Here is a 26070-nt window from a genome sequence, read left to right as displayed (position 1 = left end):
TATGTCCTTTACTTTTATCTCTTTGCTTCACTCATCGGCTGCCCTCACATCTTATATTGATCTGCTTTTTTTCATTGAAAAAAATTTGCGGTAGACTAAACAGGCTAGGAAGGTCAAATTATCAATGTTGTAGCATTAGGAATTAAAAATGTGGATATAAGTCTTGTATTTTAACATGTACTCTTTTCTAAATAAAATTTCACGTTTCACCCTATTACAAAATCGAAAATTTTGGTATTTTTTTAAAAGAAAATTAGAGATTTTTTTTCTGCATTCTTCTGCTGCATTTTTCCATTTGTTAAAACTACATGCAAATATTTCCAAAACTTTGACCTCAACCTGTCATTTTTTTCTGAAACCCGATGTCCGAATTTTTTTGCCGATGTCCGTATTTTCTTTGTTACAGGTGAACCCGTTGGGCTGTTGGAGTCAAATGCATTTTTCGTCGATTTTTCAACATACAGTGACTACAGCTGTTTCAGCCAATATAGACTTGATGTGACAGGAGAAGGAAAAAGTGAATTTCCATACGATGTAGCCATTGTTATGGGGTTTACTGTTCGGGTTGACAGTGGATTCAACTACGATGATTTAAAGAGCTTCAGGGTACGGTTTTACCCTAATACTGGAAATCCCCCCAAACTGAAGGCAAATATCTATGCAGCTTACTCACGAAATTATGATGGGCTGTACCAGTTCAGTTGCCGATCAAAAAACTTCCGCAGAGATATCTATACAGCGCCTATAGCCTGGTCAACGGGGCCCTGGGAAGTGGGTAAGACCTACATGACACCAGATCTCAAGGATATTGTTCAACCGTTCTTTTCAGCAGGAAAAAACGAAAAAGACTGGAACTGGAGACGGTTCTTCTTCATTATTTTTGAGTGGATAACTACACGAGGGAAATCTCTTCGAATACGAACCTTGCAGCAGCCAAATTATATCATTCAGTACATTGATAGACGACCAGGTAAGCAAGCATCTTTCACGTTAAATTGCTTTTAACAATCTTACTTTTTCAGGTCCCCATCCCATTGATCCTTCATTTAAAAAGTTATGTATATTTAAGCAAGACAGTAATGTATGACGTCTATTGCAGACAAATATATATATGCAGATGCATCAAATACTCCGTATCCAGGATATCCACTGCGGTATAAAACAAACCCAATCATACCAAGGATGAAATGCCTCACATTCTGGTATCACATGTATGGCACTGGGATCGGCATACTATCAGTCAGCATGCGGCAGCAGAAATCTGTGCTTAAAGAAATATTCAGGCTTTATGGCGATCAAGGAAACCTTTGGAAAAATGCATCCGTGCCGCTTGTTGGTTTGAACGAAACGTCTTTTCAGTTTCAGGTATGTTTAGAAGATAAGTGCTGCGTTTGTTGGGGAGACGAGTCTAGATTCCCATTGTTTATGGCCATTGTTCTATCAATTTGTCTGAACCAATGAGAAAGTGCATCACATGAGCATGCGCATTAGGGCGAAGACAGATGTTTACATATAATGGCGCTTCATAGCATTAAATCAAACTAATTATATATCATGGTTGCATATGTAAAACAGAGTTTCGTATTCACTATCTTTATTCTTCATAATAACGACATTGACTTTAACTGCGCATGTGCATGTGATGCAAAATTTTGAAAAGCCAACGGTCCTTCAGTCCAATGCTGGTTCGTCTCCCAACAATCATTAGCATTTCATATAGGTAGAGGTATGAAAATTGCAGTTTTGCCTGTTATTTAATGTTCGATGCCATGTATACAGAGCTGTACGAGCTTTGTGTATTTGTTTATGGCGGTTCCAAGTTGCAACTCCGAGTTCACGCTTGTGAATAGTGCTTAGTGTTATTTTGTATTTTTATATAACACCTTTTCATTTTATATAAATAAATTATTAGTATAGCCTCTTAATCTCTAGTGTAGCATCTATTTATAGAATATCATATAGAATATATAATCTTATAGAATTTTAAGATGAATGCTTAAAATGAAATTTTTTGCAAGGGTTTAAACTATCGAATTTATTTCTAGGTAATATTCACTGCAATACGAGGACCAACAACTGCTGGTGATATTTCAGTCGACACGATTAATTTTCATGTCAATTCTTGCAGTCTTATTCCGGTATTAGCTAGCCCACCTGAATACAATGCAGTTACCTTTGATGCTGCAATGAAAGGTCTGAACATGCCATTCCCTGTATTCTTAGTCGCTCTTGACAATAATCATCTTCAGTGCTACGGCTCTCATTGTATGCAGCCTACCAGAGCCTCTGATGCCGAGAAAAAGCCAGCAACAGATTCGTTTGGTTTTCCATTGACTGATAGTTATTTCAATGGCACTGTTGTAAAGATGGTTCCTCGCCATCCAATTCAAAACGGCAGCGACTTTACACTGTCTTTTGAAGTGCGTCCAGAGTCTTTAACTGAAAGCACAATACTGTGGTTTGGATATGACAACATTACTGCTTTGTCAGTCAGTGTGCTCTTTTCGGGAAATCTTTCTATCACGTATGTATGACTTAGAAAAAGCATCTAAGCAATATAAACAGAAGCTGCATAATGTTAGACGTCTCTGAAATTCGTTACAGTGTATCGATTTGAAGGTGGTAGACCTTTTTTGAAACGTCCAAAGCATATTTTTTCATATTTCAACTTGTTTTACAATATTGACATAAGGATTCTTAAGACAGATATGTAGATTTAGTTTCATTCTTGCAGTCTTTTACTTAATATTTATCTACTAAATCGCTGTATTTCTAATCATTCTGCTCTCCTTACAAAAACTTTTAGTCTTGTTACTAAAACTGAAGGTCGATATGTATTATAAGGACAACTAAAGTCTTGCTCTTCATTGTTTACTTGAAAAATATCAAAATATTATTTGATTTGAAACAAACCCTTCAATTCTTTTCCTTTTGAAACAAACCAAGATACTCTTTACTAACTTTATTCAAATATTTGATATCTCATAAAGTATTGGAGCTTGAGAATTCGATGCAATTCGACAAAGTTAGCAACGATAATTACCCTTTCTTTAACAGATTACAAAATGATCTTGGCGTCCTCACAACATTTATATCTCAAAGTCTTATAAAGAGCAACAACACATGGACATATGTCGCCTTAGTGTTTTCGCAAAACCAAAGAACCCTTTCGGTATTTATGAACAATACGGTATGTATTCATTTATTAAAGAATAAGAGTAAATGTGATACTAACGATGAAATTGTGAAATAAAGAAGAGTATTGTGCGGTATTTGTCCAGTACAGCACAGTACCTTACAAGTGGGTAAAGTAAAATATATGTATGCTATTGGCATTTTTTACTCATCATATTTGACTTTTTTCAGGCAAAAGATGAATTCTACCTTCCCAGCGTTAAGAGTTTGCCTTATCCAGTTGATGTCCTAATTGGAGGAGAGAGCGTTGCACCCGCAATGAATCGATTTATCGGCTACATTTCCTGTGTACAGTTCTACGACACAGCGTTAGAGACACACATCATTAGCGTGCATAAGTTATGTCCAAATAGACATGGTAAAGATTATGTATGCATTCACACATTGTATCTGTATTTGCAAGCAAATATTTGCTGCCTTTTCGAATGCAAGTTTTTTCTAATGATGATTTTGATTACATCATTATTGGCTACGACTGGTTTATGATGAAGTAAGATTTGGCTCGACCAGTCAGTGATTACAGCGTCGCATTGTTTAGAGCTATTATTCTTTCATTTGTCTGAACTAGGCCTGTCCACCGAAGGTCGAATAATCGGTATTCGGTTACCTGTTTCACTATTCGGTTAGCTGAAGTCCAAAGCGAATATTCGGTTACAAACGAATAGTTCGAATAGTACGATTATTCGGTTACAAACGAATAGTTCGAATAGTACGATTATTCGGTTGGAGACGAATAGTGCGAATAACCTCACTGTTGGAGGTCCACAATGGTTGTTTGAATAGCCGTGACTCATCGAATAGCGTTGACTATTCGAATAACCGTGACTGATCGAATAGCTGTGACTATTCGAATAACCGTGACTGATCGAATAGCATTGACTGGTCGAATAGCAAGGATTGCTCTAAAAGGGAAAGGCAGCTTCCTATCTTCAATCTTCGAGAAAGTTTCATGGATACGGGCCTTCTTCAAAAATCGCAAACCCAAGAAATAATTACAAGGCGAATAAAGCAAGATTGGAGGGGGCAGGGGGAGTGGAGCCTGGGTTGCAGGTGGGGGTCATGGGGCTTTTTCAGGGCCTCAGACGAAGGGTGGCCGGGGGGCTATGTCTCTATCACTATTTTGCAGAATAATATAACTTTTCACAAAATCTTCTGTTGTGAGTGTTAAATTTTTTCTTGCCCCCCCCCCTTTCTCCACTTTCCAACCTGTGTCGAAGCCCGTGCTAGAAAGCTTTTCATTTCACAAAATGTTGGAAAACGACCCTTTTTGAAGACTTACGACTATAGTTTCTCGTCAATTTGATACTGACTTTCTGGCCATTAGGGGTGACTAATGCTAGAGAAGGTTCAAGAAAACATTTATTTTTGACAAAAAATCGTTTTAAAAATTGCTTTGCAGCACAAAACACAGGAAAGATCAATAGGAAAACAAAAAATTAATGGTTCTAACTTATCGAATAGTAATGACTGATTAGCTATATTCACAGCTAAGCACAACAAATTACAATAAATTTTCAGATTGCAGTTTTTTACCACCACCCTGCCACACCCATTTTGCCACACCCATATTCGCCGAATAACCGAATATTCGTTAAATTTTAAGCCGAATAACCGAATAGGAATATCCGAAGGTTTGGACAGCCCTAGTCTGAACCAACGAGGAAGTGCCTCATACGCACATGCGCATTAGGGCAACAGCTTGTGGACAAAACTAACATCCCATGGCGCTTCGCAGAGTTTATTCAAAACTATTACATATTATGGTTGCAGTTGCAGCATATAAACCAGAGTTTCATTCTCACTTCTCATGAAGGCCCTTTTCTATAAATTTTATTCGTTTTTTGACTTGAGACTGGCTTATCCCCACAAGGGCCACGAATGTTCCAACCACAACTTCATCGATTTTAACTGCGCATGTGCATATGATGTAAAATTTTGAAAGCCAATGGACCTGCAAACAAATGCTGGCTCCTTGGCTTTCACTATCAAAAACTTTGGTCGAAAAGTCAATTGTTTTCAGGAAAGAGATTTGGTAAAATTAGAATAGGGTTTACAAAACTGAGCTTTGAACTTTGCGAGCCTTGTAAAATGCAATATATTCTGCATCGTTTGGCGGCAAGTGTTACACCACGGAATATTTTGCTGCAATTGCACGTTAGATGAAATATGCATTTTGCAACTTGGTCATTTAACATTTGATACTCTGAACTAGTGATCGGCATGCTTCGTCTCCATTTTGGCAATCAATTCGTTATTATTTGTTAATATAAACTTCATTTGTTCATGCTAGCTGTCGCTGCATGTGCCGGTGGATGTGCAGTGGAAGGAGTTTGCGATCAAATTACAGGGCGATGTTTATGCCCACTGTATGCAAACAAATATGTGCACGAAAACTGCTCAAGTGGTGAGAATGCTTTTATGCCAAAAATGACCCATCAAAATGTATTTATTACTGATGATGGAGAATGTTTAGACAAGCTAGTTTATTGTGAATTTAATTGCAGTTGATTGCACGTGTTTAGCAGTTTCCCTTGGGAATGAATGCTTAGCACTGCTAATACTCTTTTCAAAAGGAAAGAAAGTAGCAGACCTTTCAAGGTGAATATGTATAAATATTAGATGTTGTTAACTATCAACCGCGTAGATTTTAGCAATAAGTTCTGCTCTTTCGGTTGGGAAATGGTAGTAATTTGACATTCATTGTTTTCTAAGCACTGGAATCGACAGTTTACAATGGAACATCAGCATACGCAAGCTTTGATAACAAGAGACAAGTGCAGGCTGCATTAGGCCCTAGTTTTTATCATCCGAATATCCTGGTTGCTGAAAATGACACAAGGCTGGAGAATGCTTCATACTTTTTTACAAATGGCCCTGCAAATCTTGCGTTGTGTACAGCTTCTAGCTCGAGGATCCGTCTTAAAGAGCTTGAAAGTGACTGCATTGTTCAAAGGACCTGTCCTGGTAGTTTCAGCTTGACATACTGGGTGCTGATGCCTTCCTGGCAGAGCATGCTCACAAAAGATGAAATAATGTTGATTGATTTTGGAATCCTCACAGTAAAGTTCGTTGAAAATAGAACAGGAATGAACTCAACTTGGAGAAACGCACATGCATTGATAGCCAATGTAACATTGGGTGGGGAAACCTGCCAATGGAACATTGGCCAGTACCAAGAGTTCTATGGGGTTTGGAGTCACCATGTCATATATGTCGATGCAACAACAAATACCGTCTCTGTATTCTATAATGGGAAATCTGCGTCCGTCGAGAAAAGAGACTGTTTTGCTGCAGCAGCATCAGCAAGCCCAGCGGAAGTATATCTCGGAGGGGGTGCTCCGCACATATGCTTTGATGAAGTGGCAACGTGGAGAGAAATATTATCAAACAAATCCGCTAAAGTATTATTTGAAGCAATTGCATTTAGCGGTAAGCAGTTCATTTTGTATTGTAAAGCTCCTCCTAAACTTGCGATGTTATTTTGTTTATCGTCAGAACTCTTGGTTTCAAGTTTTTCTTGGTTGTTTGAAAATCTTTTATTTTTTTCTGTCGATTGTTCAATTTGAAAAGAGCCGGTCTGGCTGGTGCATTTATTACATTTTACATTTCATTGTCAAACAAATACTCACAGGTTTTATGCCAAAACGTTAGAAATTCCAGTAATAATGTATTCTTTGTGAAAGTCAAGAATGTTCAGGAATTTATCAACCAGCTATCGTTTCTTCCTACAACGTTTCAATTATGACCCTTCACTTTTGACGTTTTAACAAATTGCCCTTGCAGTTTGTCAACTACGAAACCAACATTTATTTGTAACTTTTATATGTCTATATTTAAGGGTAGACTTCATCCGTAAGAATGATTAAAAACTTAAAAACTTTCGTGTTAACTTTCGTGTTAACGTATTAATTTAAAAACGTTATGCAACTTAAAAGTAAAAACATAGAAACAAAGTAACGATCTTGAATCACTGGAAACCACAAAAATGCCCAATTTCTTGAATAAAAACATCTTCTTTTAGGTTCATGACATCTATATTCCTTTCAGTAATACTGCTTTATATAATGAATTTGTGAAGTATGAACAACCCTTTCTATCCAAACTTCTTTTTGAAAAAATTCAGGAAATCTTTATCTGTGGTTAATGACATGCCTTTTTAGGCTGCTAAATGACACTCAAAATGCTAGTTAAGTGATATTTGTTTCTCTAATGAAGATATCACTAACTATAACAAAGGAGGAGTTGATTTTGACAATGCTCATAAAGCAACATGTTTTTTGCCAGGATATAACCCGCTGCCACCTAGAGGAATAAACTTCACTGAATTAACTTTTAACGACGAGACAGGATCGTTGTGGGCAGTAGATGTAAATAATGAAGTGTATTTCTATCACCCTGATCAATACTGGATGAAAATTGAAGGGAAAATGGTGAAGGTATCTGCTGGATTGAATGGTGTTTGGGCGGTAGGTGAGGATGGTTTTATCCGATTCCGGTCCGGTATAGATGATAACAACCCGGCTGGGAGAAATTGGACGCTGGTGCCACAATCTTCATACGGTGAGCCTTGATGTAAAGTGTATGATTTTCACCTCAGTTTTCTTCATTGAAATGTATTGCGATTAGATTAATTTCGTCAAGCGAATAGAAGTCTTAGATTTTCCGAGCCTATGCTGCAAATATCAATATCACTTATATAAATCGTTAAATTTCTGTTTGCCATAACGGAGGAAAACTGAGATTGATCTTGAAAATCTATCGACATAACATAACCATCGATATTTAACAAGATGAATGTAGCGTCAAGCCTCGTTTCTATCTGGATGGAATCGTGGTTTTGGTATTTCAACGTAAGTTTAGAGGAAATGTGTTAGGTTTATTTTGATTTCATTTAATTTTAAATCTCCTTTACCAATTAAAGCAACGTTTATCAAACCATGACATATACACTAATTTTTTTATAAGAAACAAAGGTCGATGTTGAGTACTCTAGTTTCTTAATGTTCTGGAAATTTCAATACTCATTGTTTCTTGAGAGTTTCGTAATTATTATGTCATGAATGATGTTATGAAATGTTTGCGCCCTTTTTATCACGTCAAGAGATTCGCTTCCATTCTGATGCTGTATTTAGATGTGGGAAGTATATTTTTCTTCCTTGTGTCTTAAGTTCTAGGCCAACAGGGCAATTTTGTTTTTTGATTTTACAAAATTTCGTTGTTCTCAGTTTTATCTTGATTTAATAGTTTCATATTTTTTTTGCCTTGAATACTGAAGTTTCTTAATTTTTTCTGACTGTTCAGTACTCGTTTCTGATAGCCAGTTTCTTATGAAAAAATAACTGTAGTCAATAATCGCAAAACCAAACCCTTTTAATAGTCGATCTAATTTGCTTTTTGCAGACTTATATTCGAGTCAAAACAACTGTTATTTTATTTTGTAGGTTCAAATAAACTGAGAACTATTTGCAGTGGTTTCAAACCTGGGCTTTCTTTTTTCATTAAAAGAGGAACATTTGAGCTGTACTGCATGATGGTCACAGCAACTGGTACAATTAGTAGCTTTGATTCTATGGGAAGTAGTGTTGCTGAGATTGTCTGTGCTAGTTTTGTGTGCTGTGCTCGTAAGATCAATGGAAGAACATATTGTTTTGGTTTAAAAGCTTTTGTCTGTGGGTCTTTTGAATATACGGTGAGTAACAATGTGTGTTATATTTACTTTAGAGCAAGCTAGAGGTTTCCTTTCGGGATTCTTATGCAAGGGTTAACTGCTGATAAAAAGTTTGTTTTACATATTAAAATGTGAACTAGGCAGCTGTTTAAACTCATGGTGTGTAAATAAAGGAAAGGTCACAGTAGCAAAGTGCTCAACGGACTCTTATAGATGGAATTCTTTCGGTGAAAAGTCGATGAAAATCTAGGAAATAAGGAACACCGCATCGCGCCGAGAACAAACAACAATAAAGACACGTAAATTAACCATGGCTAATATTTTGCCCCGGCATATGGGGCTTCATCAGAACAAAATTGATGCCATCTGCTTTAAACTCGGGCCTTATTTCAGTTGAAATAACTATCTAGTCCTGAGCTTTTCTCGACAATCTAACTAATCGTTTTATTAGTTGTTTAGTGACGTATCGGGAAATAACTGCCTACAAGCATGTGCATAGCTGTATTCTGTCAAAGATTATCATTATCATGTATTCATGTCAACCTGTCTATTGCATAAGTGCTTGATACCGCATAAACAAAACTACACATGTTCTGGTGGATAGAACATGAAGGTTCTAGGTTGTTACACGGCGTTTGAATTGACGATCAATGCCATCATTAGGCATAGACAATCGCTGCCAAACAACTTGGAACACGAAGTCAGTTATAAAAGGCAAATTCAACAATCCCCCTCTCCCCTTAGGAACACTGTTTACTAAAAAAGATGAAAGATGTTTTTGAGTAAATTTTTTCTTGTGGCTTGTATGATATTTTTCTGAACATCAACATTGTTCTGGGGGAGGGAGGAATATAGTATTGGGGAAAATAAAATGAAAAATAGAAAACCACAATGAAATTTGCTGGGTGTTCCCAGTAATTTTGGCAAGCACTGTAGGTAACATAAGGATTCCACTAACTTTGAGACTGAGAATAGCAACTTAGGTCTGTCTTGTTCTATCCACCAAATAATTTTTTACTAATGCTTGAATTGTTAGAATATTCATCGTGAAGACAAATTACAAACAAATGTAACAGAAACGGATTCCTGTTGATTAAGCGTACTGTATAAGCCTAATCTTTGCACACTAACCAACTCGTTGCGTTACTCATAGATGATTCGGGTCCCTTATGCATCGCAGTACATTGCAACTGACAGTACTGGCCATTTCTTTCGTATTGAAAATGGGACATTGTACAGCTACCAGCCAAAAAATGAAGATTGGACTATGGTCCAAAATGTTGAAAGCCTAAATGCAAAGTTTCTTTTATCGATGAATGGAAGAGCTCTCATCATAACAAACTCGGGGGAATTGAAAATGATTGGAACAGGAGGTATGCTATACTTAACATTACGTCTGTTATATCAAAATTGCTTTAAAATCTGATAAAAAAACAACGATATTATTTCATCTAGCTTTCGTTTCCATGGAAAAATACTTGATGAATAATCTATATGTCAGAAAAATCACCAAAATTCGATCACAATGTATCACACGTGCATTGGGCATTTTCAAACTTTGTTGTTTGCTTCTATAGCATTTTATTCTTTATTGAAAATATGGTTAAGATGATGAAATTAACTACTTTTTATAACTATTTTCTTACAGAAAGGATTTTCAAAATTTTTCATTCTGGTGGACTTTGTCTCACTTCTTACAAATCAGCCGATAGATATTTTCTCGAAAAGGATTGCGACCTTATGCACTTCTCTAGTGATGGATGCATGCAAAGCCTTTCAAGTGGCATGTTCCTTGGCTACCTGAGTCCAAGCAATTATTATTTGCATAAGAGAGCTGAATGCGATGAAAGCATCTATACAAAGGTGTTTACAAGAAATCGCTTTTCGACGATTTCCATCAATGGTTTGGTTGTGTCTCCGGAAGCGGCCAGCTCCCATCCTTCCGTAAGAAGAAACGTAATGGTGCGCGGCCCAACAAGTGGCATTAAGATTGAGATCTTTGAATTTATTTTCAAGCAGGGTGAGTAGTATTTTCTTGAATAATGCATGCATTCAAGGAGAGATTGATTTCCAGGCATTGAGATATTTTTTTTCAAAATATCATATAATGGTTTGGTATTAAACTCTATTATTTTTCTTGGCCTACCTCGCAAGCGTTTGCCGAGTGACCGCCATTTTTGACTCTGATTTCAGCCTACCCTAAGTAGCCAATTGTTCTAAACATGTGGTCAATCGTTTTGCTCAAACCACTTTCACTGCTACACATTGCCTTTGATCACTAGAGTTCAGCAAATGCTTTATCTGGATGAAAGTTTTACCCTATATACCTTGCACAAAAGTTTCCTTTTGTCTTTTCAGTAAACGTTTCTGGAAATGGAATTTAAGTAAAATAATCTACGGTCTTGTCTTAATGCAGTAAATTATTTTCATTATATATACTATTTTTCAATGTATCGATTGGCCATCTTCATAACGAAGCTAATTTTGATCTTGAATGACGTTGCTGTATATATTTGAATATTATTTTTATATAAAGATAAAATTATAAATTGCATATTGATGTTTTAGCTTCTCCGTTCAAGATGATAAACAGTTTCTACCCAAAAAAGAAAACAGAAGGTAATTATATAACTAAAGCAGCTGATAGGCAAATAATCGTTATGCTGATGACAACGAGATGCCAGCAGTCGCAATGATGTTGGTATAATCAATGGATGTAAGATAGTATAAAATCAGATAAATTTTGTTATGTAGTTATCTTCTGCAATGATTGATGCAGCACAGACATGTACAGTTCTTTTCAAAAACACGCTACTACCTTTTTTCACCGTAATTTCCGATTCAGTTTGAATCTTTTTATCAAAAATTGAAATCACTTCTGCTCCGGCACAAATGAACATCATTTTGTGGGGATGGAAAGGGGTTGTGACTTGTGGTCTCAATTTCGATCGACTCTATAAGAGCTTTTTAAAAGTAGTACCAACAAGGATTGAAAATTTTCCATTAACAGAAGTCATGGGTGAATCATAATTGATGCCCTCTTTTGCCAATCCAGTATAAAAGTAGAACAAAATTGATGTTGCTTTTTTATGCGACATGGCCCCTCAAATTAGAGAAGTTGAGTGGCAATACCTTTACTAAAATCATAATTTTAATTTTCGTTTCTAGGAACAATCAAAGGAGAGTTGATTTATCAAGTGAAAGTCTCGTTCATATTCAGGGATTTAGAGTTCTATGACAATTTTAGAGATCTCACTGGAATTGAAGCGAGATACGCTCACAGGAAAGTTGAAGCTGAGGTAAGTAAAGACATTGAACGGCTAAATACATTTTATAGTTTAAGGTAATACAAGATAAAGGGCAAAGATTTAATATAATGTCGAGATAAGCAAATTAAAGCTTGCATGATCTTTGATTGCAGTTTTAAGATATTTCCGTATATCTTGAAGCGAGCTTGTCCTATCCGCGACCAGGTCACGTGTGAGAAAATTGTATTTGTGCGACACGGACAGTCAGTTAAATGTGGTAAAAATATCGAAACCTTCTAAGGCGATTGAAAAGAAAGTTAAAGACGTATTGAGCGTAATGTCAAAGTTGCGTTGAAAGTGTCTTGGGAGACATCAAAGCAAACCATTGCTCGTTGCAGATCACGTGTGAGAAAAATTGTATTTGTGCGACACGGACAGTCAGTTAAATGTGGTAAAAAATCGAAACCTTCTAAGGCGATTGAAAAGAAAGTTAAAGACGTATTGAGATGACCATAATGTCGAAGTTGCGTTGAAAGCATCTTGGGAGACATCAAAGCAAACCATTGCTCGTTGCAGGGAACATTACGAAGGAATTATAAAACAAGGGGATTCCATACACTAGGAACAACGGACCCGGAAATGTTTTTTGAATGAGTTCCAATGATGATAATTGTATAATTAGGCTATAAGGCTAATTGTATAAATTTATTTCTAAACATTAATTCAAACATTTTTGGTGATAAGCGAAAATTCTTTTTACAGCTGAAGCAGATTTTCGCTGAAAGCAATTTTTACATCAAAGTTGAGCTGGGAGAGATAAGGTTGATAAAAAATTATTTACTGATATCTACCTACGTCTAAAAATAACAAGCAATTTTTTCTATGAAACTGCCTTGATTAATTATATCACAAAATGATTGAGGCTTTTTTAATATTCTTAGAAAAATAAGTGCCCCTACTGCCTAGCAGTTAACTGAGGTATATGAACTGGTATTTTAAGTACATACAGATAAATCTAATATGGAAATGTATGTAAATATGCTTATGGGTAGGTGCCATGAATATCATGATATCGAATCAATGATTAAATGACTCATGTCCCATGACCTGTACAAGATCAAAGGTCATATGCCGTGCCAAGAAAAGCTTTTACATCAAAAGCAGACCTGCCGTCACCTCTAGACCAAGCTAAGCTCTACAGTCCTCATATTTAGACTGAGACAGAGTTACAATGAACACGATAATGAATAGAAGAGGGCCTCGCACTGAAACCTGTCGCACTCCACAAGTAATACCAAGATAACTTGAATTTGATTCATTCGCTGATACATAATGTTTCTTATCCGAAATAAAAGATTTAAGCCAATCTAAAACATTTCCTTTATCTCAAAAAGTTTGATCAAGAAAATATAATGATTCACTGTTCCAAATCCCTCTTTTGTAAGTAATAAATTTCTCAAATCAAATTTCCCTTTCGTCTCTGTATATATGACGTAATGTTGTAAAGACTTCTTGTTGTTTTGCAGCTCAGGAGCCAATATAGAGAATAACTGTCCTTTCAAAGACTCAAAATGCTTCAAATCCTTGGAAGTGAAATTTAATGGACAGTTATACTTTTCGTATATTTCTACGCATGAAAAAAACATTCTTACTTCAGAGAAGTTCAATGGTGAATATACTGATTGTCAAGATAATGAATGCACTTTTCAGTTGGACAAAAACCAACGGGATCGTAAGTGCCATAAATTAAAATATTGCGTAAAAGATAACATAACAGATTACATAACAGATGACATAACAGATTACATGACAGATAACATAACAAAATACATAATTGATTACATAACAGATAACAACAGAACAGAAAAGAACAGAACAGAACAGAACAGAACAGAACACAACACAACACAACACAACACAACACAACACAACACAACACAACAAACACAACACAACACAACAAACACAACACAACACAACACAATACAACACAACACAACACAATACAACACAACAAACACAACACAACACAACACAACACAACACAACACAACACAACAAACACAACACAACACAACACAACACAACACAACACAACACAACACAACACAACACAACACAACACAACATAACATAACATAACATAACATAACATAACACAACACAACACAACACGACACAAGACAACAATTGAAAAATCTATTATATTGCGTTGAAAATTTTATCATATTATGTTAAAAATTATAGTACATTATGCATAAAAAAGCACCTTTTTCTTTTTAGATCTTATTATGCCTGGAACTGTAGAGTTGATCAAAATCGCTAAGTATTCAGTTCTTCTAAAATATAACCCTCACAAGTTGCACACTGCCCATTATGGTTACTGGATCTCGTATACCGGCCAGGACCAGCTGGAAAGAAATAAAGTCTTTCTCCGAAGTTTTTTGCTCCGAGATGGATATGTTTTCAATGTATCTTCTCTCCAGCCAAATGTTAATTACACCTTCACCGTGACGCCCCTGGAAATTCAAAGAAATGGTTCGCAGCCAATATCCATAGTAGCAGCCACGCTAGAAGCGGGTAAACAATTTTAAATATTAAATTTTGCATTGCTAATTATTCATTCATTTTAAGTTAAACCCTTTTTGCCAATACAAAAGTTTTTAGGCTGCCATAAACTGTATATCCTTTGGTCAAATTTAAAATTTTCACAAATACTTTCCACTCTTTTCATTATTAGCTCCTTTTTTTAGCCTTCAAATTCTCTTAAATCATATTCTTACAAAGTTGAAAATGCAGTAAATTGAAATTTATTTCCGTTGTCATGTTCATCTCCGGTACCGTTGCCATGTTCATCTTTAGTGCAGAGCTGGCCAAAATTCACTGGATTTTTAAAGGGAAATCTCATATAGCATGCCCCTCTCCCCCAAGAATGCATTTTATGTTCAATTTTGCATCGCTTTCCCTTCATGCAAATATGCTCTTTTATCGCATTCAGTACTATTGATTAATTTGCAAGTTGTTGCTTTTTTCAGCTCCGAGTCGTGCTCCCTATGTTTTTCTACATTTGTTGGGTAAGACAAGTTGTCACCTTATTGTAAACACTTTGCCATTGGCGGCATGGAATGGAGTACTGCGAGGCTTCTACATATATTATGCTCCAATGGAACGAATCACTGTCAAGCAAAGATGGACGTTCAATGAAAGAGAGGTTTCTGGCTTCAAAAGGATAACTTTCAAAATAGCTCGAAGTTTCTACTTTGACAGTAATATTCTGCAGACGTTTACGCACAATGTGTTTTATGTGGCCGGTTTCACAAATGCTGGTACAGGACCATTTGCAAGAGTGGAGTGTCATACACTAGAAGGAGGTAAATTTTAATAAAATGTATTAACTAGGGGCTACGTTATTAAAGTTTTGCTTGACAAAATTGATATAGGGACTGCGAAGCATATCACGAACTTAGGGAGCTAAAATGTTTTTGAGGCTAGACTTGTCCAAAGCCGATGCCAAAAGCAAAATGATTAATTGTATGGTTTTCATACCAAATTTTGGGAAGTTTTTTTTGGGGGGTGTGTGGTGTAGGCTTGGAAAGTATAGATCCAAAAAGAGATTTATCTTAATCAGTAAACAAATTTTGATGTGCGTTTTTTATGGCGGAATAGAAAAATTGCAAATGATATACTCCAAGAATTATTGAATGTACAAAGAAACTGGACATTCAACCCTTTGTGTCCCACAAATGGTGGGGTAGAGGACACGGGACATTTTCTGCTGCTCTGTTATTCGTATAATGGGCCTAGACCTGATCTTCTCAAAAGGGTGAATGCAATATTGCTCCCTCGCGGTTTTTCGTCTTTTTCAAATGAAGTTTTACTCAAATTCATTTTGTATGGTGACGAGCGACTTACCATTGACTCAAATAAGAAGCTACTTCAGGCAATGCTCAAATTCATTCATGCTACAGAACGCTTTTTAATATTCCATTGCTGCACACTCCAATACATTAGCATCTACCTTTTGCCTGTTTACTCTGTATGGTAATTATTTTACCTAGTTTTAGTTATATTTCTTTCTATCTTTGCTCAATGTTGTGCGTTTTTATGTATCGACCATGGGGTAGCCATTGTCTTTCGCTCTTCATGGTATCGTCCCCGTAGAAAAGTACAGTAGTTAGGGTAGCATAGTCGAATGTAAAATTGTATTGTAATTATTTTCTATGAATAAAAAAAAATTGGACATGTCCCAACATACATTCTTACTTTTATACTGTTTGAGCCATTTTCCACTTGGTTCATGCGTTAACAGTGCAAGGCATACATCTGAACGGAACTAAACTCGATTTCAAGTTGGCGGAAACATTGTATTTTCCACTCTTCAAGCAATAGTAATCCCTTTGAAGTTTCAAAGAATTATTATATGAAAAAGGACATTTGATAGACCATCCAAAATATAAAAATGAGAAAAGAATTTCATAGCAATGCTTTAGATGCTTCACAAATGATCAAAATACTCTGTTATGATACTCAAACGTTATCTAAAGTTGAATAAAATGATTTCTTTGTTTTACATCATTTTTTCACGTTTTTGGTGTATTTTGTACTTAAAAGATTGTTGGAGCAGAAAATGTCGCTAGAAGGGACGAAAACTATGTCCATTATTCTTTGCAATTGAAAGTCGAAATAAGGTATTATAATTTTTGTTCTAGCACCTGTTCAGACGCCGATGAATTTCAGTATGGCGTTTATTAATTCAACTCATGTCCAGGCCGACTGGACACCACTTATGGACGATTTCCGCATATGGAAAACAAACAGAACCGATACACGCGGATATGTTGTTAGAATGAATGAAATAAGCAACCCAAAAAGACTCAAGACAGAACAGAACATAAACGTGACAGGACAGAATCAATCACATGTTGTTATTGGCCCACTGGAACCAAACAGAGAGTACAGCTTTAAAGTAGCTGCTTCAAATAACGCTGGAAGTAGCGTTGAATCGAACACAATATGTTTGAAAATGGACGAAGGAGGTATTTTGATTTCTGTAATACATCGTTAGTAAAGCATATAAGTATGATTATATCAAGATTATATCAGCATGGTGTTCAAACTCATAACTTGTCATTAAAAATGTTTAATCAACTACAAATTTTACCCTGATGATTTCAGGGCTTTAAATTGGAGCAAGGAAAACACTATTTCATTTTAATATAAGAATTAACATTTCATTTAATGTTTTTTTAACAGTTCCAAATGCGGGAATAAAGACCCTTGATGGCTACTCAAATACATCATCAACGCTCCATCTTATACTTGGTGGAATGGATATAGAAAATGAAAATGCAAGAATCTTATACTATAACATATCTTATTCAACAAATCTTACAACAGAAATTTCCACCGTGTTCGCCAGTGCCTTTATGCCATTTTATAATGCATCGTCCTTAGCCCCCATCAACGATACACAAAGTAATTCCAGAGGTGGCTTTTGTTCAAGCTCTGCACAATTCTTGTCTTGTCGCAACGAGACTAGTTTTTTGCAGCCAACAGCCAACATAATTAACTTCACAGTAACAGGCTTGCAGTACTGGACCTATTATATGATAAGAGCATCTGCCTGCTCTTGCAAAGGATGTGGTCCTTATAACGAGTCTGTATACATACGAACTGATGAACATAAACCGACTTGTAGCAGTGAACGCATTTCATCAAGCTCCATGGCATCCACTGCTTTAAATTTCTCATGGGCTCCACTTAGATCAAACTGTACTCATGGGTACTTTGCTGGATATAGACTTTACTTCGCAAATGCATCAGCCCTCTCTGAATTATTCAACCTCTCTAATAGCTTCCCATTGTACAATGCTACGCTTCAGCAAAGCAAGTTTTTCATTGAGATGGTGCAAGCCAAATGGAGTGTTGAAGGCCTAAAAAAGTACACTAACTACTGCATTGCGATATCTGGCAGCACCGTCAAAGGGTTTGGACCATTAAGCCATGCTCACTGTGCAACAACACTCCAAGATCGTAAGTTATTTCAAACAGTATAAAAAATACCATACCATTTTAGTTAGGTGAAAAGTCCTACGCTTATTCAACGATGCATGCACACTTTTATTTGCATTTATAACTACTCGTAACTCTCGTAGCATTGCCAATAATTGATTTTCATGACGTCAGGCAATAGTTTGAGTGCCTTTGCATATATCTATAGTTCAATTTTCTGCTTTAGTTTTTTCTTCACAAAATAATGTCAAATAGCACACTGATTTATGGTGCATAATAACAGCTATTTAAAGACAATAAACTGACAGAAATTCTTTGATGATGTAATATGACAAAAGTTAACTTGCTTATTACCTTAGGACCTGAAGGTCCTCCAATGAATGTCTCGGTTGAACTCACATATGGAAACGAGGTTAAGATTTCAATGAGACCTCCAGAGAAAAAACAGAGAAATGGAATAATAATTGGCTACTATGTTTACTTCTCTTGGAAAACGATTGACAACTCCTGGTCTAACGAATCCGTTACAAAGATATCAAGAAATGACGACAAAGATGGTTTTACATCTGCTTCACTTAGAGACCTAGTTTATTCAACAACATACAAGTTCGAAGCAATTGCCTACACCTCTGCTGGGGAGGCAGAAAGACTTGGAAAATTTTACAGTATTGTAACTGGAGAAGCACGTAAGCTTTTATTTGTAACTTTGATTTGTTATCTTATGAATAAGAATGCAAAAAACATGTTTCCTCTTTAATGCTTGCAGCAGACAGCACCAAATGCAGCTTTTTACAAAACAGTGTAACAAAGATGAATAGCAAAATTTTTATTAAGTTTTTATAGGTAAATCCCGATAAGCAATAGCAGACTGTATGTAATACAGTTCCTGGGACGTCGAAAGAATTCAAAAGATGAAGGGGAACTAATTGAAGGGGCACCATGTTGTAGAAGAGAGGGAAATTGTTTCAAAGAGGTAACTTCTAAGAAAACGGCGTTTTTCCAAAAGTTCTGGGGAACATGTCCATGGTGCACCACCAGTTTCGACGTCCCTTTATATGACTTTGCCTTTTTCAAGCCTTTTCCCCTTCTCGCCGATTGTTAGGCAATTTCAGTTTGGTGCCAGTTTGACACAGAGCTTTGAGTCTCTGTCTTCACACAATAAGCTTCCCCGTTCCAGTCATATTGTAGAACTGAGAGGGGATTCAATCAATTGCCAACATGCTTCAAAAAACTTATTCTTCTACAATTGCCTTTCAAAGATGACAGATTGTCTTCTTAAGGGGTGAAGGACTCGTAGCCAGAGAAGTATGTGAAGTGTCCATGGTTATTTTGTGATGCTTTAGCTCAAACAATTTTATTTTAGAATGGAAAATCTGCTGTTTTATAACGTAATTTCCTTTTAGCTCCTTCGGCTGCACCAAGGAATTTTACGGCAATAAATATATCTGCCAATGCTGTTTTATTACGTTGGATGCAAGTTGAAGCGAACAGCATGCATGGCAAATTTCGCAGATTTAAAATGGCAATTAACGAAACGCTAGCTACCATCATTGCAGGCGTTTTTAGAGAAATTTATGTTTATGCTAACTCTACAGCTCTTTCTGAGACAATTGCCAGTTACAATATCTCCAATTACCTCATTGATGAACTCACAAACGTTGAACATAATAATATTACAGAGCTGTATCATTTTTTATTGTTTGGTTTGAAAGCGTATTCGCAGTATACCATTAAACTTGCCTCGTGCAATGACGCCGGCTGTGGTGTTAGTACAGCAGTTCATCTCAGGACAAGAGAGACTTGTAAGTATTCCACTCATGTTAAATGTCTTCACTGCAGCAAAATTCATTCTACCATAATAATTCTAAATTGTCCTATTCAAAAAGTACCACGATACATTTAAAACTGACGTTTTTGAATGGCAGATAGAAATAATTTCTTTTCTATGTGCTTGTTTTTGCAGCACTCTCTCGTATCAAGCTTAACCGATCCTTAATGCACCTGCCCTCATATTATACATATCATACTCTATATTTCTTTATATCCCAACTTTCATGTGCCTTCTCATTCTTTTGCATTTTAAACAGGGGAAGCTACAATTCAAGATGTCTTAACGGAAAGTAGAAGGACCTTGCAAGTTTTTTCCCAAATAGAAACTGCATGCATAGACTACTTAAATACATCAGCTAAAAACAGTACATTTTTCCGTAGTTGACTTATGAAGTTTTAAAATTTTCCTTTCCAGCTCCTGCCGTATCCCCAAAGATTTCGTTTGTTGCAAACTCAACCCTATCAACAGAGTTAGTTATCAAATGGCTTGAAATTCCAGTTTTGGAAAGAAATGGTGTTATCACAGGATATGTTCTACGTTTGATGAAACTTTGTCACTTTCTCAAGCAGCTAAACAATAAAAACACTTCATTTGACTGCAGCCGTATTCTGTATGACAATTCAACTGATTTCAATATTGAATTCGTTCCCAGTCAGCTTCTGCAGGCAACAATTGGAAATTTATCCTCCTACACTCACTATCTAATCAGAATTGCAGCTATGACATCTGCGGGCACTGGGCCCGAGTCAGAAGTTATTGTGCTGACTGCAGAAGATGGTAACTCTTAGGCCTACGAATTATTTGCTTCTTGTTTTATTCAACCGCATATTCTGTGTACATCTCGACCAAAACTTTTTAAGTAAAACCATGGTCTTGTCAATATGAAGAAAGATAAATGCAATATTTCTTCACTTGTAAGTTGTGTTGAGTACACATGAACTTCGCTCTTGGTAGAGACAAAAATATCAAAATATAAGCCTGTGTCACCATTTCTGATTATCCTTAGACAAAATTAAACAAGTCTAACAGCAGTTTCTTTATTCTTTCTATGGCCTTGTCTTCATGTTCCGGTGTTTGAATTCCACCAATTCTAGATATGCTACTTGACCAGCCCATTATCGAATTTATGAATTTTTTTATATGAAAAGCACCCCAGCCAATTTAAAAAAAATCACGAAAAAGACTTTCTTGTTAGACTTTTCATAACAGCGAGCAAAAATCAATATAACTTGGAATGTGAGAATTAGCCAAAAATTTCGTTCTAATTTGAAGTAAAATGTTAACTTTTTCCCAAGTTCCAAGTGTAGCGCCTGTGGTTACTGCTGCCTACAACACCAGTGGAAAGAGCATCAAGCTTGAATGGATCAACATCCCTCTGCCATATCAAAAAGGCATACTGCTTGGCTACAACGTTCGATATATCAGAACCAATGCAAGTAGTGACGTCATCGCTGATTCCATCAACTGCACTGATATTTCACAGAATGTGACGCAGTGTGAAGTAAGAGGCCTAGACCTCTATGCTTACTACAACTTTTCAATAGGAGGATATACAATCAAGGGTTTGGGGGCTACAACGCAGGATATCGTTGTCAGAACAGGACCATATGGTATGATTTACAAGTTTTCAACACTAATACTGTATTCAACACTGTCTTTAACACAATAACACCTGTTGTGTGATAAATGTTAATGTTAGCAACTGCATATCTCTTGTTGGGCGGCAAGGCTACCAGGAGGTTTAGGAGGCCCTGGGGTAAAACCAAAAGACGAGGCCCCCTGCGAGCGAAGAAAGCAGAAAACTTTTAGGCCCATGCCCTTTAGGTTGGCTTAATTTCATTAATTTTCTTGCAACCCTTCAAGACCTTTTGCTATTTTTAGGCGTAATTCTGTTAAAATTAATTAATTCTATCAGAAAATGGAATTCATAACTTTATGAGGCCCTAAAGACCTCGAAGCTTCAGAACAACTTGTCCCCTAGCCCCCTATTTCTCGATGGCCCTGTTTGACGTTCAGGTTAATCCAAAGTGTTTTACCTATCCACCATAATACATTAAGTACAGGTTACTGTCTTCAAATATTATAATATATAATGCAGGCTCAATTTATGCGTATCTAAAGCTGGCATTCTGTCAAACTAGCTTCTGCATTTGGTTCTGCATGATTTTCAAAGGCAAACGGAGTATCTGAAGGTACAGAACTGTCTCAATTTTCTCTCATTTGGTGTTTTTAGCACATGGTGGCTGGACAGAGTGGCTGAGCTGGTCGTCATGTTCTAAGAGCTGTGGTGGTGGGTTGAGGACTAGACGAAGAGAATGCACCAACCCTTCTCCTTGGAACGGGGGAGACGATTGCATGGGGCACAGTGGCAGCAGTGAAACGTGCAACACAAGGCTTTGCTCAGGTGGGAAACGTTTCTTCTTTAAAGTATTACTAATGCGCTTCAGTCTAGTGAACCTTTAAATTTTTTCCAAACTTCAGTGTTTAAGAAATAAGCCCTTTTTAACACATCGAGCATCTTTCCGATATATTCACTATTATTTGTCTAATGTCTGATTCTTTGTGCCGGTGGCCTGGTGCTGTGCCCTCAGTTTTCTATTTCTCGCAAGGCTTTTGCAATGACGCACTGTTTTCTTGAGAATTGTTTGAGAAATGTGCGATGCGCTTGACGAACACTGCTCCAAACATTGGCAAAAATTCTTATCTTTAAAGATTAAATTTCCAATAAATTGTTTGTAGCATTTGATCAAAACTTTCTGTGCATTTGGTGTCTTTAATTGCTCAAAATTCAGTGATGATTTCTTTTTCACGAAAATTATACGAAATGAGATTGATACTAAAGCCCTGGCAAAACGTCTAAACATTTCATTAAACATTTCATTCAACTTTTTTTAGTCAAAAGTTTAGCGAAAAGTTTAGTCAGGAAAGTACGTTGTTAATCACCCACTTAGGAAACGATGAAAATACCACTTTATTGAGGCTCAGATTGTTTCCATTGTCCGTTTGGCTATTTTTAAGGGCCAAAAAGTGGAAACAGTTACCGGTTACACTAGGTTCAGTCATCCATAAGCTTCAAACAGACAGAATTTTTTCCGTCGATACATCAGCAAATAGTATGTGCTTGAATTAATAGAAGGATGTCGCATAAAAGGCCCAGTTTAATAAGCTCAGTTCAGTTCTATTCAGTTTTATATGTTAAAATTCCTCTGCTTCCAATATCTTACTACAACTACATTGCAACTATTTGCATAGAATGAAAAAATACATAAATATAAATATAAGAATAAACAGAAAAAACCAATTATGTAAGATGTTGCTTGCTGGGGTAAATTCTTTAGAAGGAGCTCTCTCAGTGATGAAGTACGCGAAGAGATATCATCCCCTGTTCTAAAATGGTTTTGAATGTTACTTATCATTTGCATGATTGACAGAAAAGTAAATGTTGCTGAATGTTTTGAGGATTTGATAAAAACAGACAACGGATGATTTTTCTATCTTCTCGTATATCCTCCAATATTTTGCACCAAAGAAACTTATAGACCTGATACCATGTTGCGAGGTATTTTTTGTATTATGAGTATGTATTATGAATATGTCATAATAACAAAAGCAATAGATAGATGCACACGAAGATACACTGTGCATATGAAGATAAATTGAGATCTAATGTTATGAAGGGATGAGGAAGCCAAACCTGCTTTCTTTGGGATCTTAGCGTTTAGACTCTTCTTGTTGAAGGCTTTTATTTATTTTGCAGGTTTGTTCCTCGCATCACCAGGAGAAGACTGCTTGATTCATTGCCCAAATAGACGACTTGTTTGCGTGCGTCAAATCAATCTTAAAAACTCCCCAGCTAAGTTCGAGCAACTTGGGAAACAGTGCAAAGACAAGACCAGCCAAGCCACGTGGAAGCAGCCTTTCCATCCTGCGTTCATTGAAAATGACAACATCTGTGCAGGTTTCAAAGATATACCAGCTCTCATTTCATGCAACGCAACTCCGCCCAGTGATGGGAAAACAAGAAGACTTTGCAACTGTCAGGATTTAGGTAGACTCAGGTTTCGTTCACGAACCTCTTCCTGTTGCATATCAAAAATATGAAATTTCATACCCGAGTCCATTTTAGTGCTACAATGCTTGTTCCACTGTACATCTGATTTCAAGACTTGCAATCTAGAATAGAAGTGGCAATCTGGGATAGGAGTATCCATGGTTTAAGCAATGTCTGTTTTGTGATTGAGGTTTTAATTATCTATATGCCAAAATTGTTTTTGTAGATGATGTTGGGTTTTCTTCTTGGGCATCTTGGAGTTACTGCTCAAATTCATGCGGCGGTGGGAAGCAAACATCAAGGAGAGACTGCCTTCTTCCACAAGGAGGCTGCAAAGGGGATAACTGGCAGACACGTGATTGCAACACTACTCCTTGTCCAGGTGATTACTGTTAAAAATATTTACCTGTTTGAAATTACTATCAAAATATGACCTCAACATAAATCTATTTATGGTATTTACCAACATATTAGACGCCAGCTACCGTGTATCGAAAATAACTTTATTATTGAATTTTATTGTGTTTTTTCGAGTTTCAGATGACTTAGAAAACTTAGAAAATTGACTTTCATTTGTATTAGACGAAATGGCTCTATAAAGTGGAAATAATTAGGATTGCAGTGCACAAAGAAGTTTCTTCAAATTCTGTTTAACATCTTCTAGTTAATGGTAACTGGGGCCAATGGTTGACTTTCTCTACGTGCAATAAAACTTGTGGCTACGGCTTCCAACACCGACACCGGAGATGCGATAATCCAGCTCCCTCCAACGGAGGAGAGGACTGCTATGGGCAATCTGTTGAAGAAATGGAAGGCTGTAACCCTCATTTGTGTCCTAGTAAGTTGATTGTGTCATTTATCAGTCAAAAATATTTTCTTAGTTACTGATTAAATATTGATTTCATGTATCTATCAGAATTTACGCATATCATTCTTTGCATTGCTGGCAGGTGGGAACAGTATCACTTTTAATTCAGAATTTTTTTTGTTGCAAAATGTTGATTTGTTTTAAGAATAAGATATCTTTAATTAGCTGTTGAAGAAAACTGAAAGTTTTTGGCAGCTAAAACTCACTTTAAATCAAATGTACAGGTTATTCAATCGACGGTACTCTTACGTTGCAAAAGTATTGAAGCGATGCCAAAATGGCGTCTTACAACAGCCATAAGCCTAAAGCCGAAAACCCACTACGGAAAATGACCCGCGGATCGGATCAGATTTTGTGTTGCGCACGCGCTTTGGATCATATGACTGATCCGCGACGGATCGAATCGGATCGAAAAAAAAGTTGAAATCATTTGAGATCGTTGAATATTGAATTGAGATTGAGATCATTACCTCCTTCTATCGTCTGCACCAGCAATTCTTTAGAAGCAGGCCCGTTTCCATATGATACAGAGATTGTCATTCGTACTTCTAATACTATCCAGCTGTTACTGAGGAGATCCTTTCAGCTGAGATCATGGTCACAAATTATTAAAAATGATGAAAAATGAAACAGTGAAAATTTCCGAAAGATTATTTGCTTAGGTAATGAGCAAAAAGTGGAATCTTTAAAGGTCAAATGTAGTAAAATAGGTCCTGAAATGTTGCTGAAAGAATCTCAGGGTTTATTTTTTACCTAACCTAATAATGATGAGTATATTAAGCCTAAAATTAATACTAGAAGAACACAGCACAGGGTGAGTTGCTACCAACACACTTCTGCCATACTCGACAAAACCATTAATTAACTTCTCCTGTTTCTGCTTATCAATTTTGGTTAATAACTGTTCACTATCTATTTCCAGCAAATGGAGGCTGGAGCAGCTGGGAAGGCACGGGTATTTGTAATCAAGCATGCGGAGGAGGTCAATTGGTGCAGCGTCGCTACTGTGACAATCCAAGACCTGAGTTTGGCGGTGAATATTGTCAGGGAAGCCCAAATAAAACAGAACCATGTAACACCCACAAATGCAAAGGTATGATCGCTATTTTCAGCTTGTTATTGTCACATGATATACAACATAGCATTATCTTGACATAATATTTTACAATAGCATTATTCCACGCTATTTTATTGTAT

General features: G+C 36.5%; 1 protein-coding gene across 3 annotated transcripts in view; it reads left to right on the top strand.

Moving 5' to 3' along the window:
• Positions 1-26070, top strand: part of LOC135690772 (uncharacterized) — a 71996-nt gene that overhangs the window by 8436 nt on the left and 37490 nt on the right. For 2 of the 3 annotated variants that reach the window (XM_089114049.1, XM_089114052.1), the window contains exons 9-36: positions 407-970; positions 1100-1365; positions 2046-2524; positions 3058-3190; positions 3367-3553; positions 5486-5599; positions 5908-6624; positions 7480-7755; positions 8637-8884; positions 10017-10236; positions 10512-10883; positions 11432-11482; positions 12032-12162; positions 12874-12932; positions 13638-13843; positions 14395-14691; positions 15147-15482; positions 16821-17147; positions 17365-18144; positions 18483-18809; positions 19527-19925; positions 20369-20731; positions 21250-21564; positions 22188-22358; positions 23712-24002; positions 24232-24387; positions 24670-24843; positions 25796-25966. In XM_089114049.1, coding sequence (XP_088970175.1) covers positions 407-970; positions 1100-1365; positions 2046-2524; positions 3058-3190; positions 3367-3553; positions 5486-5599; positions 5908-6624; positions 7480-7755; positions 8637-8884; positions 10017-10236; positions 10512-10883; positions 11432-11482; positions 12032-12162; positions 12874-12932; positions 13638-13843; positions 14395-14691; positions 15147-15482; positions 16821-17147; positions 17365-18144; positions 18483-18809; positions 19527-19925; positions 20369-20731; positions 21250-21564; positions 22188-22358; positions 23712-24002; positions 24232-24387; positions 24670-24843; positions 25796-25966 — 8130 coding nt within the window. The remainder of the gene's footprint in view (positions 1-406; positions 971-1099; positions 1366-2045; positions 2525-3057; positions 3191-3366; positions 3554-5485; positions 5600-5907; positions 6625-7479; positions 7756-8636; positions 8885-10016; positions 10237-10511; positions 10884-11431; positions 11483-12031; positions 12163-12873; positions 12933-13637; positions 13844-14394; positions 14692-15146; positions 15483-16820; positions 17148-17364; positions 18145-18482; positions 18810-19526; positions 19926-20368; positions 20732-21249; positions 21565-22187; positions 22359-23711; positions 24003-24231; positions 24388-24669; positions 24844-25795; positions 25967-26070) is intronic. The other variant, XM_089114054.1, reaches the window with a different exon arrangement.

This window comes from Rhopilema esculentum, chromosome 4 (genome assembly GCF_057945365.1).
Source record: "Rhopilema esculentum isolate cy_ngs chromosome 4, ASM5794536v1, whole genome shotgun sequence".
NCBI classification, from domain to species: Eukaryota; Metazoa; Cnidaria; class Scyphozoa; order Rhizostomeae; family Rhizostomatidae; genus Rhopilema; species Rhopilema esculentum.
Note: the sequence above shows the minus strand (reverse complement) of the source record. Positions and strands in the feature narration are given on the sequence as shown.